At 48.4% G+C, this 13,102-nt stretch overlaps 1 protein-coding gene across 1 annotated transcript in view; it reads left to right on the plus strand.

Annotated features, from left to right (window-relative positions):
- Positions 1-13,102, plus strand: part of LOC138566218 (dnaJ homolog subfamily C member 3-like) — a 406,060-nt gene that overhangs the window by 366,309 nt on the left and 26,649 nt on the right. Inside the window, exon 11 of the mRNA XM_069643277.1 lies at positions 9,909-10,057. Within this exon, the coding sequence (XP_069499378.1) occupies positions 9,909-10,057 (149 nt within the window). The remainder of the gene's footprint in view (positions 1-9,908; positions 10,058-13,102) is intronic.

The raw sequence follows: 13,102 nt of genomic DNA on the forward strand, positions 1-13,102 counted from the left end.
CTCTCCACATCAACATCTTGGCGCTCCGCGCCGTGTTTTGGGCCCTCAGGTCCTTTCTTCCGTCCCTCAAGGGCAAGGTGGTGAGGATCTTCACCGATAACACCACCACGATGTTCTACATCCGGAAGCAGGGCGGAACCAGGTCCCCGGCCCTATCCAAGGAAGCCCAGGATCTGTGGCATTGGACCATTGCCCAAGGGATGTTTCTGGTGCCTCTTCATCTGGCAGGTATAAAAAACACGATCGCCGACTCACTCAGCAGGGAGCAGTGCTCGTGCCACGAGTGGGAACTACGCCAGGATCAAGTGAATCTACTCTTCCGACGATGGGGCGAACCCCAAATCGATCTCTTGGCGACGGCGACGAATTCCAAGTGCTGGAGGTTCGCCAGCAGGTTCCCCCAGCCGAGGAGCATGGGCGATGCTTTCTCCTTCCCCTGGGACGGCCTATTTCTTTATGCGTTCCCTCCGCTGCCGTTGCTGCTCCGGCTCATCAACCAGCTCAAGAGGTCCCGGTGCAGGATGATCCTCGTCGCACCGGCGTGGCCGAGGCAGATCTGGTTACTGGACCTTCTGGACTTGTCAACGTCCCCACCAGTCAAGCTGCCGACGGACGCAGACCTTCTCTCCAGAGAAGGAGGCGCCATTCTTCACCACAACCCGGAGTCGCTGAACTTGCAGGCCTGGCTCCTGCAGCACTAGAGTTTGGAGGGTACGACATCCCGGCCGACTGCAGAGAGGTTCTTGCAAAGGCCAGGGCATCCTCAACTCTCAAGTGCTACGGACATAAATGGAAGAGGTTCTCTATCTGGTGCCGTGCACAGAAGATGAACCCTCTGCGGATTACGGCCCCTCAAGTACTGCCGTACCTACTGTCGCTGGCCAAAGCTGGACTGGCTCACGCCTCTCATCAAAATACATCTGGCTGCAATCTCCCGATATACCAGGACGACGGGACGGGCGTCCTTGTGGTCTCATCGCCTGGTGAAAGAATTCATGAAGGGACTATTCCGATCATTCCCGCCGGTGAAGGCTCCTGCCCTGGCGTGGGAGCTTAATGTGGTGCTGACCAAGCTCATGGGGGCCCCATTCGAGCCTATGCATTCGGCACCTTTGAAGTTCCTGTCATGGAAGATAGCTTTCCTCGTGGCCATCACCTCCGCACGACGAGTGGGAGAGATCCAGGCCCTATCTTGCAAGCCTCCATACTTGACTTTTCATGACACGAGGGTGGTGCTGAGGACACACCCATCCTTTATGCCCAAGGTGCAGTCGGACTTCCACCTCAACGAGCCCTTGGTGTTGCCAGTTTTCTTCCCGTCGCCTTTGTCGCCGGCCGAGAGGACTCTGCACTCGCTGGATGTAGCTAGAGCGCTGAAGTTCTACGTGGACTGCACGAAGAGTTTTCGGAAGACGTCACAGCTGTTTGTGAACTTTGGGACTGTGAATCAAGGGAAGGCTCTCTCGAAGACTTCCATTTCCAGATGGCTCCGACAGCTGCCCGGCCGTCCGAGAGCCCATTTGACCAGAGCGATCTCTGCTACCACGGCGTTCCTGTCTGGTGTGCCCCTGCTGGACATCTGCAGGGCTGCGACGTGGAGGTCGATGCACACCTTCACAAGATTCTACTGCGTCGATCGGGACTCCAGGGAGGAGTCCAGGGTCGGCCAAGCAGTGCTGCGCAACCTGTTCGCCTAAGGTGAGTCTGGTGAGGAGGTAAGAGTTGCTTAATGTTGAGTTGTTGTATTGCTTAATGTTGAGCCTGTTGCCACCTCCCGTGGTTGTGCATGTGCGTACTGCTATGTATTCTCTTATTCATGAGCATGTGAATCCATGCCAGACCCCATGCTGGAGAAGGAACAAGTTACTTACCTGTAACTGTTGTTCTCCAGCATGGGTCTGGCATGGATTCACATGCGAACCCTCCCGCCTACCCCTCTACGGCTCTTCACTTGGTCATACTGCCACTTTACGTGCTACCAAATCTGAGGATGGCTGCGGAGGCGGGGCTTTGGGAGAGGGCAGTCATTGGCTGGGGGCAGTATGACCCAGAGACCAGTGATTGGTTACTACTAAGAAAGACAGATCAGAAACGAAAATGATACTGATTTTTTTCTATACCGAGGATTCCCGGCCTGACGGGGAATATTCATGAGCATGTGAATCCATGCCAGACCCATGCTGGAGAACAACAGTTACAGGTAAGTAACTTGTTCCTTCCATTTCAAGGACTGTAACGAGTCCTTAGGGGTCTGTTACTGTAAGCCTGATTTTTATCCTGACTTTTCGTGGCCCTCTGGACATTGTTGGCTAGGGGCTAACAACTTTTCTCCAAGCTGCTATATTACATATATGATCCACATTTGTATCATGAGTGCTTCTATGTACTAGAGGTGTAGGAAACGTCTAACTTATTCATGTGAATGTATTTTAACTGTTGTCTAGCTATCCTGTTTTCTTCCCACCCATTGGTCCTGTATGTGCTTTGACTACCACCAGGTAGTGGTGCATACTTCTACTTTAGGAGTGGGTGAGCGTGTTGTGGCCTTTACTGTTTCTATGCAGAAACTGTATTCATATTTTTTATGTTCAACCCAAGTATTTAATTAATCTTCTAGCTATTCGGTATGGGATTTTTATAATTGCATTGTTCCCAGTATTCTAGTGTGGTGTATTCTTTGAAGGTAACTGTTGGGAATAGCTGTACTTCCGTTCCAGCCCTCATCTCTCCTTTGCGTTAAGCCTGATTGCTCTGCCATAGTTACCAATGAACTGCAAGGAGCTGGCCCATCCTCCTGCAGTCGCTACATCTCTTGTTCCCTCCCAGAGCATCTGTACGGCTCTGGTGTCTCACGTCTCTGCTGAAACTCAGGACATCTTGTCCTCGATCTCCTCTCCCTCTCCCTCTCTCGGCCCCCCTTTGGCCATCTCCCCCTCTCCTCCTCCATTCTCCTCTTTCTATCTAACAACACCTGACGAGGTTTCTAGGCAAGTCCGATCTTTCAAAGTGTCGTCCAAACAGTTGCTCCCAAGCTCCTCCAGAACCATCAAGGACCATATTGGCACCCTCTCTCCAGCCTTGGCTGATTTCTGTAATCACTCTTTTTCGCCACTGGAACTTTCCCCTCTCCACTTAGGCACTCCCTTGTGCACCCCCTCCTCAAGAAGCCGTCTGCCGTTCCTATCTGCCCGGCAAACTATTGCCCAATCTCCATCACCCCTTTCCTGGGCAAACTCTTGGAAAAGCTGGCCATCTCCCAGCTTACTCTCCACACTGAATCTGTTGGTTGTCTACATGACCATCAGTCTGGCTTCAGAGCTGCCAGAGGCACAGAAACTGCTCCCCTGAACACCCGTGAAGACTGCTCTCTAACCTTGATTCCAGCATTCCTTCTTTCCTCTACTTTCGACACGGTCAACCAAGCCATCCTAATCAATGGACTCTGTGATAACCTGAGCATCAAGGATCAGGCCCTGGTGTAGCTAACCTTCTTCTTGCACCGCCTCACCCTGGTCCAACTTGGTCCCTTTCTCTCCGCCACCTCTCTCTCTACCTGTGGCGTTACACCTGAGCTCTATCCTCTCACCCTGTTTTTTCAACCTCTACTTGGCCCCTTTGGCTCACCGGATTTCTACCTTCTCTAACTGTTGTGAGGATTACACTTGGCTTTCCTTCATGCTCCCCTCAGCCTCCTCTCCTTTCCCGCTCATCCCTGACTGTCTACCCGCGATTCAGGATTGGTGCGCCTCCAACAAATCTGCCTTAATGCCAGTAAGACGGAGATCCTTCTCATTGGGTACCCCTGCCCCTGCTTTCCCTCTCTCACTCTAGCCGACGCCTTGCGACCTCTTCCTTCGCCTTCCTGCAAGGCAAAAAACATTGGTGTCCTCTTCGACTCCACTCTCTCTTTCTCTCCTTACTTCTCGGACGTCACCAAGAAGTCCCACTACCAGCTGCACCTGCTCAAAAGGCCTCTTCCCTTTCTCACTTTCCCCCAGTTGCTCACTGTCTCCAGAGCCCTGGTTCTCTCTAGGCTGGACTACTGCAACAGCCTCTTTCTCAATCTGCCTTCCTCTACTCTCCGCCCTGTGCAACTAATCCTAAACAGGACTGCAAAATGTATCTCCAGCCCTAAAATCTCTTCACTGGTTCCCAGTGGCTGCAAGGATCAAGTTCAAGACCCTTTGCATTTTCCACAAGGCTTTCTAGTACCGGGGGCCGCACTACATCCAACGCTCTCTTCCAAAATACATTCCTTCTCGCGCCCTTCACTCAGCTACCTCCAACTCTCTAAGGGTTAGATGTGTCTAAAGGCAGAGAGTGGGGGTAGATCTCTCTCTCCTCTGCGGGTGCCTCCCTCTGAAATGGCCTCCCCGCCCCTCTCAAACTTGAGCCGGATCACCTGAAATTCCGGAAGCAGTTCCTCTTCTCCTCTGCTTTCTCTCTCTCCCTCCCCTGCTGACCTACCTGTCTGCTGTACCGACTGGTTGCTTGGCTACCCTAGTCTCACTGGGTACCAGGCTCTTTCTTGATCAGTCACCCTTGCACTGCCTCTGGGCCTACCACGCACTTGGGGGCTGCAACTGTAACCCTACAGTCCCTTGTTCTCCTTGCACTACCCGGAGCCGCGTTGCCCTTGCTGCACTTAATCAAAGCATTGCTGCCCTGTTTTCCCCTCTCCTCTCCCTTGCACTGCCCACCCCCCTTTCTCCTTGCACTTCTCATTCTCACACCTGCACAATCGTTTGTCTTGTCCTCCCTCTGTCTTCCCTCCCCTGTCTTGTCGCGCACAAAAACTCTTGTGTACAGGCGCGTTATAAATGACTTCTCATACCATCCCATTATGGCGTGGTCTCGTCTATCTTTTGCTTGGAACACTGTTTTGTTGTTAGGTCTGATACATTTGCATCCCTCACCAGAGTGACGTGTACAAATGTATTTATTTATTTTAATTCTTATAAGTGCCACAAGCCCGCAGCCCTCAGGGCGCACAAATCTTCCTGACAATTTCCACCTGAAAATTGTTCAAATGGTCCTGATCTCTAATTGGATAGTACTAACTGGAGTACGTTGCTGTGGTTTCTTGGCTACTTTGTGCATGAATCATACGAATGTTGGAGCCATTCCGAGATGAGAAAGGGTTGGATGGTATTGCTTGGTTGTGGTCCATCTGAGAGGCAAAATGGCCTACGATTTAGTATTCTTGAGGTGTCCAGTTGATGCACAGTTGACTGGCAGTCCTCCAGGACTTTTACTGGCCTTGTAAAGCAGCTGTGTCAGTAGCCCCTTCTATTCTGGAAGCGCATTAGGATATCGTAAGCAAAGAGTTACAATTTGAGACACTGGTTTTACAGAACCAGCTCTGTGTGAGGGTGCTGATAGACCACACTAACTGAATCATTTATTGATTTATTGTGTATTTGTGAAGCGCCTATACCGCAAAATTGTGTTTTCATGATGTTCAGGGTAATTAACAGTGAGAGTAACCATGGACTGAGTAGTAATGCAGACATCGGGAGAAATGGGGTTGATGTGTAATAGTAGTTAGGCACACACATCACACTCAAGTGAATCAACACCGACATGCTTTAATGCTTTTGTATTGGGCTTTTAAACCCTAAGCAGATAAAGTAAAGGTATACATGTGTGTATGTTTACAGACAGCTTGTGGTTTCAAAAGTGAGATCACCCCCACTTCACACTGAATACAGTTCAATATAAGTGGAACTGAGAGCAGTACTGTAAAAAGAAAATGTGGTTCAACAATAAATCATCTATTCTGCCCAGAACTCCTATTTCCTGATAGATCACCCCTAGGGCACACAGAATCACTGGGGCCACTTTTGTCGTTTGCCTGAAAGCAGGGGTTCCATGCTCCAATGGAGCGATTCCGAAGATCTTGCTGCAAGACAGCACAGGCACCTCAGGACAGCAGCCCCATCAGGTCCCATGACGCAAGGAGACCTTCAGGACGAGATAGATGGGCATCAGTGACGCTCACCCTAATCAGAGGCGTCAGGCGAGGCTGTGAGTGATGAAGAGCGCTCCAGGAAGGCAGTAGAGCAACTGCATCAGGAGGGGATGGTCTTCAATCTGCAGAGTCCATGGTTCCAATTCAGGATGATGACCAATGCACTGGAGAGGCATTGTATGAATATGGACAGACCAAAGGATTATTCTGGGAAACCTCAGACAGCCTCTGGCGGCAGGCTTCTCATGATTCCACCAGCCCAAGGGTAGAAGCCGAGGCGAGGGTCTTGGATTGTCGCAAGAGAGGTGGGTCTTCCTCTGGAATTTAAGCACTACTGGTCAGTCTCGGTGGTAGTCTTTGGATCTTCAGCACAGTGCTCCTCTTCTGGATCTTGGCTCCAGTCAACAATCCTGGGAATGCCTACGGGACTCCACTTTTTATCCCAAAGTCGAGCTGGGGTCTGCCCCAGCCCACCATGGGTAAGGATCTGAGCCATACAAGCAGGTAAGGGCTGTCCAATCATGGACAGCCTTCTGCCCCACATCAAAGCAGCAACAGACAAGGCTGCAGTGCACATTGGAACAAGACAGTACAACCATCATATCCAGCCACGATACAATCTCCTCCAATGTGCTCGTGAATTCCAATCTCGAGCCTGTTAGAATGAAGGCCTGATATGGCTTTTTCATACCCGAGAGGGCAGGCAGGCCAAGGAATAAGGTTGCCAAAGGATTGGTTAAAAACTGCATGGCCCTCGTTCTCTCTGCAGTGGTGGTTGAGGGAGAACCTCTTGAAGGGGAAAACCTTCACCACCCCTGTAGTGGAAGCCACTCTCACGACAGACGCATCCCTCACAGGGTGGGGGGCTCACCTGCTTCAACAGACAGCGCACGTGTATCCAACGTCTTCGCAGAATGGGGGTTTCCAGAGATCGACCTGTTCGCTACTCAGGAGAACGCCTAATGCCCAGATTATGCCTCCAGGTACCCCCAGAACCGATCCAAGGGGAACGGTCTCTGGATAACTTGGTCGGGGAAATTTGTTTACGTGCCCACAAACTCTGAACTTAGCAGCCTGGCTCCTGAGGTCATAGAGTTTGGACATCTGCAACTCCCTCAAAGATGCATGCACATACTGAGGGAGGCAAGAAAGCCTAACACACGTTATTGCTATGCCAGCAAACGGAAACGTTTTGTCATCTGGTGCAGTTCCAAAGGCGTCAATCCCACCGATTGCTCGCCTTCACACATTGTGTTATATCTAGCCCATCTGTTGGACTCTGGGCTAGTCTTCAATTCCTTAAAAGTTCACCTAGCGGCGTTGTCAACCTACACCACGTCACAGCAAAAGGTGTTGTGGTGGAAAATACCTGTGATTAAAGCCTTTATGGAAGGGGTTAAAAGAATGTATTCCCCCATCACTCACCCAGCCCCTGGGTGGGATCTAAATGTGGTTTTAACTAGGCTCATGGGACCCCCTTTTGAGCCTATGCATAAAGCTAGTCTGAAAGACCTGACCTACAAGACAGCCTTTCTAGTAGCTATCACTTCCATCAGAAGAGTTGGCAAACTACAGGCTCTCTCGGACCCCTTTGTTACAGTCCACAAAGATAAGGTAGTTCTGCGCACTCATCCCAGATTTGCGCCGAAATGTATTTCGAAGTTCCATGTGAACCAGTCAATCGAACTACCCACGTTCTTCCAGAGACCTACTAACATGGCCGAAAGAAGCCTTCACACACTAGATGTGCGCAGGGCAGTCATGTTCTACATGGATAGAACTAAACCACTGAGGAAAACTAAACAATTCTTTGTTTCAGTGGCAGCTGGTAGAGAAGGGGACCCTGTCTCTAAATCAGCAATATCAAGGTGGATTGTCAAATGCATCACACTATGTTACACTCTTGCAAAGAGAGAACTGCCCTTCAAGCTTAGAGCACATTCTACTCGAGGCACTGGGGCATCCATAGCATTCATTGCAAATGTTCCCCTAGAGTCCATTTGCAAAGCGGCAACCTGGAGTTCTGTACACACCTTTACAAAACACTATTGCCTAGACACTCATTCTAGGTCTGATTCTCAGGTGGGACATCTTTTTTTCTACTGTTCCTTCTCACAACCCACCTCCAACTCCGGGTACTGCTCGCTAGTCTATGCACAGCATGTGATTCTAAGCAGTTTAACAAGCATCAGAAGACATGCATTATTTACCGTAAAAGCATTTCTGATGATTGTATCTGCTTAGATTCACATGCGCCCTTCCTGCCTCCCTGCTCGGGGTGGAAGGAACATGGACTTCTTACTTTCTCTCTTCATGTACTCACTCACTATAGCTTTGGGCTCCTCATGGCAGAAAAAAATACAATCGGAGGGACGTCGGCGCGTGAGGGATTTTGGGTACTACACACGTCACGATAGGGATAGTGTTTCAGACACGCCTATGCCGACGTCCCCTTTCAGTCCCCCTAAAGACAATATGCAATACTCCGCGGTTACCACTGGATGTCGGACCATATGCACAGCATGTGAATCTTAGCAGATACAATCATCAGAAATGCTTTTACGGTAAGTAATGCATGTCTTCTCCTGCTAGGCACTGCCAAATTGCAATTAATGCAAAACAAAGCCTTAAGAGCAGCGCTTAGTATCCATAAAAGAGACTATATCTCAAAGACTAGGAGAGGGGTACACTGGATACCCATACAAGCCGGAATACTCCACAAAGGGCTCACCATCACAAATAAATGCATCCCCCAAGACGCCCCAACCTATCTTAATCGATGCCTCACTCGAAAAACCACTATCAGATGTCTAAAATCCAACTCCAGCACTCACCTACTCACTCCCCGCTTCAAGAGCTCAAGGATAGGAGGTTCCAGCTTTCCTGCATCCGCTCCCAGAATCTGGAACTCACTCCCACTGAAAATAAGTAAAGAGCCCTCCCACACCCATTTCAGAAAATGCTAAAAACTTGGCTATTCAATAAATTCTAACCTGCTTACCTCCCGATTGTATTGTTCGAGCCCTGGCATATACCATCCTAACCTGTAACCATTGTAAGCCTATACGCTCCCTTTTTCAATTATGTTCCTAATCTGTCTCATTGCCTGTATTCTCAACGGAGCTTGTTTCCCCTGTAACCAGAGAGTTGTATTGTAACCGTGTAACCTATGCCGTGATACCCTCGGGTTTGGGCATATAATCATCTTTTTTTTTATTGCATTTGATCTGTTTGTTGTGCCATATAATAACTGTAGAATATTTTGGGATTTAAAAGAGCGAACATGCAGCTTGTAATGTGTTGCAGAAAAATAGTTTGAGCAGTTTATCAAATTAATTGAAAAAAGGTTCATTTTCTGCTTTAAAATAAGGGATAAGATGCAGATTCTTCCTCCATGTGTTACTGTAAAGTGCCACTGAAAGCTGTTTTACAAGCACAGAATTTGAAAAGCTTCAAACGGCTTAAATGGATGCTGCAGTGACCGCTGGCGTTCCCTCTGCTGGCAGCAAGCATTGCGACGTCACAACTGAAGCATAACTGATTACAGAGCAGTTGTGATGTCATGTTCTTATTTCAGGTCATTTGTGATGTCACAACTAGCCTGCATTAAGAGCATTGGATATTGCAAGCTAATGTGGATTATGCGGTGCAAGGCCGGGAAGATTGGCCACCAATGTTACCTCCACCGTCTCACTGCATGGAATTAGCTTCTATTCAGACTAACTGGCACTAAAGAGGGCCATCTCAGAAAGACATCATGTAGTATTGAATCCGAACGCAGAGTGAACAGCACGGGTTCCAGTTTGCCTTGGGAAAAGAGTTTCTGTGAAGTAAGAGTGCCTTGCCCCCTTTTTATCTGCGCACATTTTCCTTTTTGTGAACTTCACTGTTTTCTTGCACCTAGGGTGAGTTGGCAATGTCTTCATTTGTATTTCAGAAGCGCCAATAAGCAGGAGATCATCAAAGCATACAGGAAGCTTGCACAGCAGTGGCATCCCGATAACTTCCAGTCAGAGGATGAAAAGAAAGAGGCAGAGAAGAAGTTCATCGACATCGCTGCGGCTAAGGAAGTCCTCACAGATCCAGGTAACAACTGTAGTATTGCTTGGGCCCTGAGATACTCTGAAGAAGGGATGGCGTTCTTTGGGAAGGTCGATGTTCGCCCCAGTCAATTACACATTTGAGTAATTTACTAAGGACAATTAGAACAAAATGATTTCAAATCTAATAGCTACAAAAACGAGTGTTGGATAATTACAAAATGGTTGGGGGCCTGGCGTGGACACGAGAGCACCCCTGCAAGGGCTTCCCAGTTTCTGAAAGCTACATCTCAAGTCTTTATTGGGAACGGCTCTGGTGCTGGTGCATGCCTGGCAGACAGCAGCCGCGTCAAAGCGTTGAGGCATGCTATGATAATTGGGCCGCCTTTGAGTAGACTGCTACAGAAGTGTGCTCCATGTAAAGGGATAGTCACCACTAATGCATCTCTAAGCAGTTTGACATTTCAAGATGTGGTGCAAATGAAGCTTCCTCTTAGGCCTTGTCGCATATTCTGGGGGTGGTGGTGTGTGTGCCCCTCCATTTCAAGCCCTACCTTCCTGTTCACATGGCTTAAAAATGAACCAGAACCCCTGCACTTCATTACTGTACTTTAATCAATGTATATTGCACACCACGTAGCCCAGAGGCTTAAGGACGCAGACAAATAACAAGAAAACAGACAAGACAGTACAGAGGAGGACACGAAAAGTGGAAGTCTAATTCCAGTAGGAGATCCATAGAGCAAAATCGGACAAAAATGATCTAAACCCTTGCCCTTCTTTACTTTCATTCCTACTAAACTCACAGGGTGATATTTGATCTGTAAAGCACATTCTTTTCAGTGAACACTGCCTCCAAGGCCTATTGACACAACGCTACAGCCTCTCCTCCCTGCCCTCTGAAAACAAGTCTTGCGCCCCACCATCATCGCCACCATTCAGGGGCAGGACATGGATTCCATAGGAGCCACCACCCACCCACCTGGCCCTAGAATTGCTTTTTCTTTTTATACTCGTGCACTTTTATTTCACAGGTTGAAGTAATCTGGCATTTATCTCCAGTGCCAAGATCTACTATTTTAATTCATTGAACGCATTTCTTCATTTTCATAGTTTCACACAGCAGGACCAGAGAGAGTGAAATCCTTGAATATTCATGTTCAGGGGGTACCTTTTCATATCTTTGAAAATCCTTTTTTTTGTCCCCAACCTCTCCAGCCTGGATACTTAAGGTTGCGGTCTCTTTAGCTTATGCCACAAGACTAGACTTTAGTGTGTGGCACGTTTCCACACAGAAGAAGGGGCCCTGATCATTTAGGTCTGTGATGCAATAAGTACAACAGTAGTTCTGGAGAGGGGGGGGGGGTTGAGTGGGGTGATGTATAGGGAATAAATAATAGGGGCGGGGGGATTGTGGGGGGACCCCCCCAAATAAAAAAACATTTTTCTTTTCTGGCAAAACATTTTTGGCGGGAAAAAACTGGGGATGAATGGGCATGGAACCGTTCTGGAAAGCGTTTGCATCTGCATCACTTGGCAACGCGATTCCTCCAGGTGACCTGTGCCAGGATATTGATCGGTTGGCAGTGTCTCGGATCTCCCTCATTAGCGTGCCCACCCTCTGGCCTATATTTGGCAGCACCGTGATGGACTGCATGTTTTCCATCTCTACAAAACCTGTTACTTTTGCAATAAAGAGCACTTTTCTGGGTGCATTCTATTTTGACCTGCTTAGAAGTGACCCTTCTAAAAGCAAGGAAGTCTGAATCATCCTCTTCTTCAAATTGTTTAAATGGTCTGACGGTTCTAAAGAGGCTCAGGAAAGGACAACACAACTATGCGACACCTGTGTTGTATGCTTTATGTATGTATTGGACTGATCGGTGTTGTATGCTTTATGTATGTATTGGACTGATCTGTGTTGTATGCTTTGTGTATGTATTGGACTAATCTGTGTTGTATGCTTTGTATGTATTTGACTAACCCCCATAGTGCTGTATACAAAGCAACCCCATGAGCAGGGCTAGCCTTGCAAGTCCACTTCCACGTAAGCCAACCTGGGCAGCCCTTACAGTGGCATATAAATCCAACTTTTTATCGTTGGGCTTTGGGCAATCAGATATGCAAACTCAGATTGCCAAAGATGTCTCTTGCCTCTTATTTGATATTTTAGCTCCTCTCCTTCCTCTTGTCAGGTCCCTGAATGATCCCAATTCACTCAATGCCTGATGGATATATGAACAGCCATTTTCACACATACATATTCTAGTTCACCTCTGTTGATGTGATGGCTATCTGCTATTGGCTTGCATTCCCACAAATCAATACTGATCAGGATGACCCACAAAAGCCACCCATCTCCCCACGCACTGTTTATTGGTGCATGCCATTAACACGAGAGACCAGGCTATTGCTTTCAGGAGATTGTGAACAGTCTACACCCCTAGTTTGCTGCCCTATTCCGGCGGCACTAGTTTATGTAACACCTGCATCCCAGAACTAGAGCACTTGGTGCTGCCACTCTGATTACAGAATAGTGAACCTGATAGAGAGCACACAATCACCGGCCAAACAAAGCCTTCTATCTCTGAGATTCCAGGAAATGCAGCCGTCTCTACTTTTGCTCTGGAGAGGAAGTTGCATTTCCTGTGCATCAGCCTCTGTCACAGATGGCCTCAATAACCAGCCAACTCCCACAGATGGTTCTAGGGTTTTTATTTTCAATTCAGCCATCGGCCTAATGGCTGTCACTCTTTCTCATACCAAACTGGTACTAGATATCCGTAACCCCTACTATGTAAAAAGGTTAACTGCCTTAAGTTGATGGACTGAAGGCTAACACTTTCTCTACCTAAGCTTCCTCAGGGAACAATCTAGGGGTTCCTATCCAGTGATTTCCCCACAGGATTGACTGAAGTTAGGTGCCTTTCAGGTACTCGGGTATTCACCCTGTCTTGTCGTCCGCGCCGTGATGTCCTATCCCTCTCCCTAGATCTATCTACCTCTTGCCCTCTTCCTTCTACTCTCCCCACTCTTACTCCACCCACTGTCTCCCTCTATTTCCCTCCGATGGTCCACGCTCTCCTTCCCG

The sequence above is a fragment of the Ambystoma mexicanum genome, chromosome 1p (genome assembly GCF_040938575.1).
Source record: "Ambystoma mexicanum isolate Mex_15411 chromosome 1p, UKY_AmexF1_1, whole genome shotgun sequence".
Lineage (NCBI taxonomy): Eukaryota > Metazoa > Chordata > Amphibia > Caudata > Ambystomatidae > Ambystoma > Ambystoma mexicanum.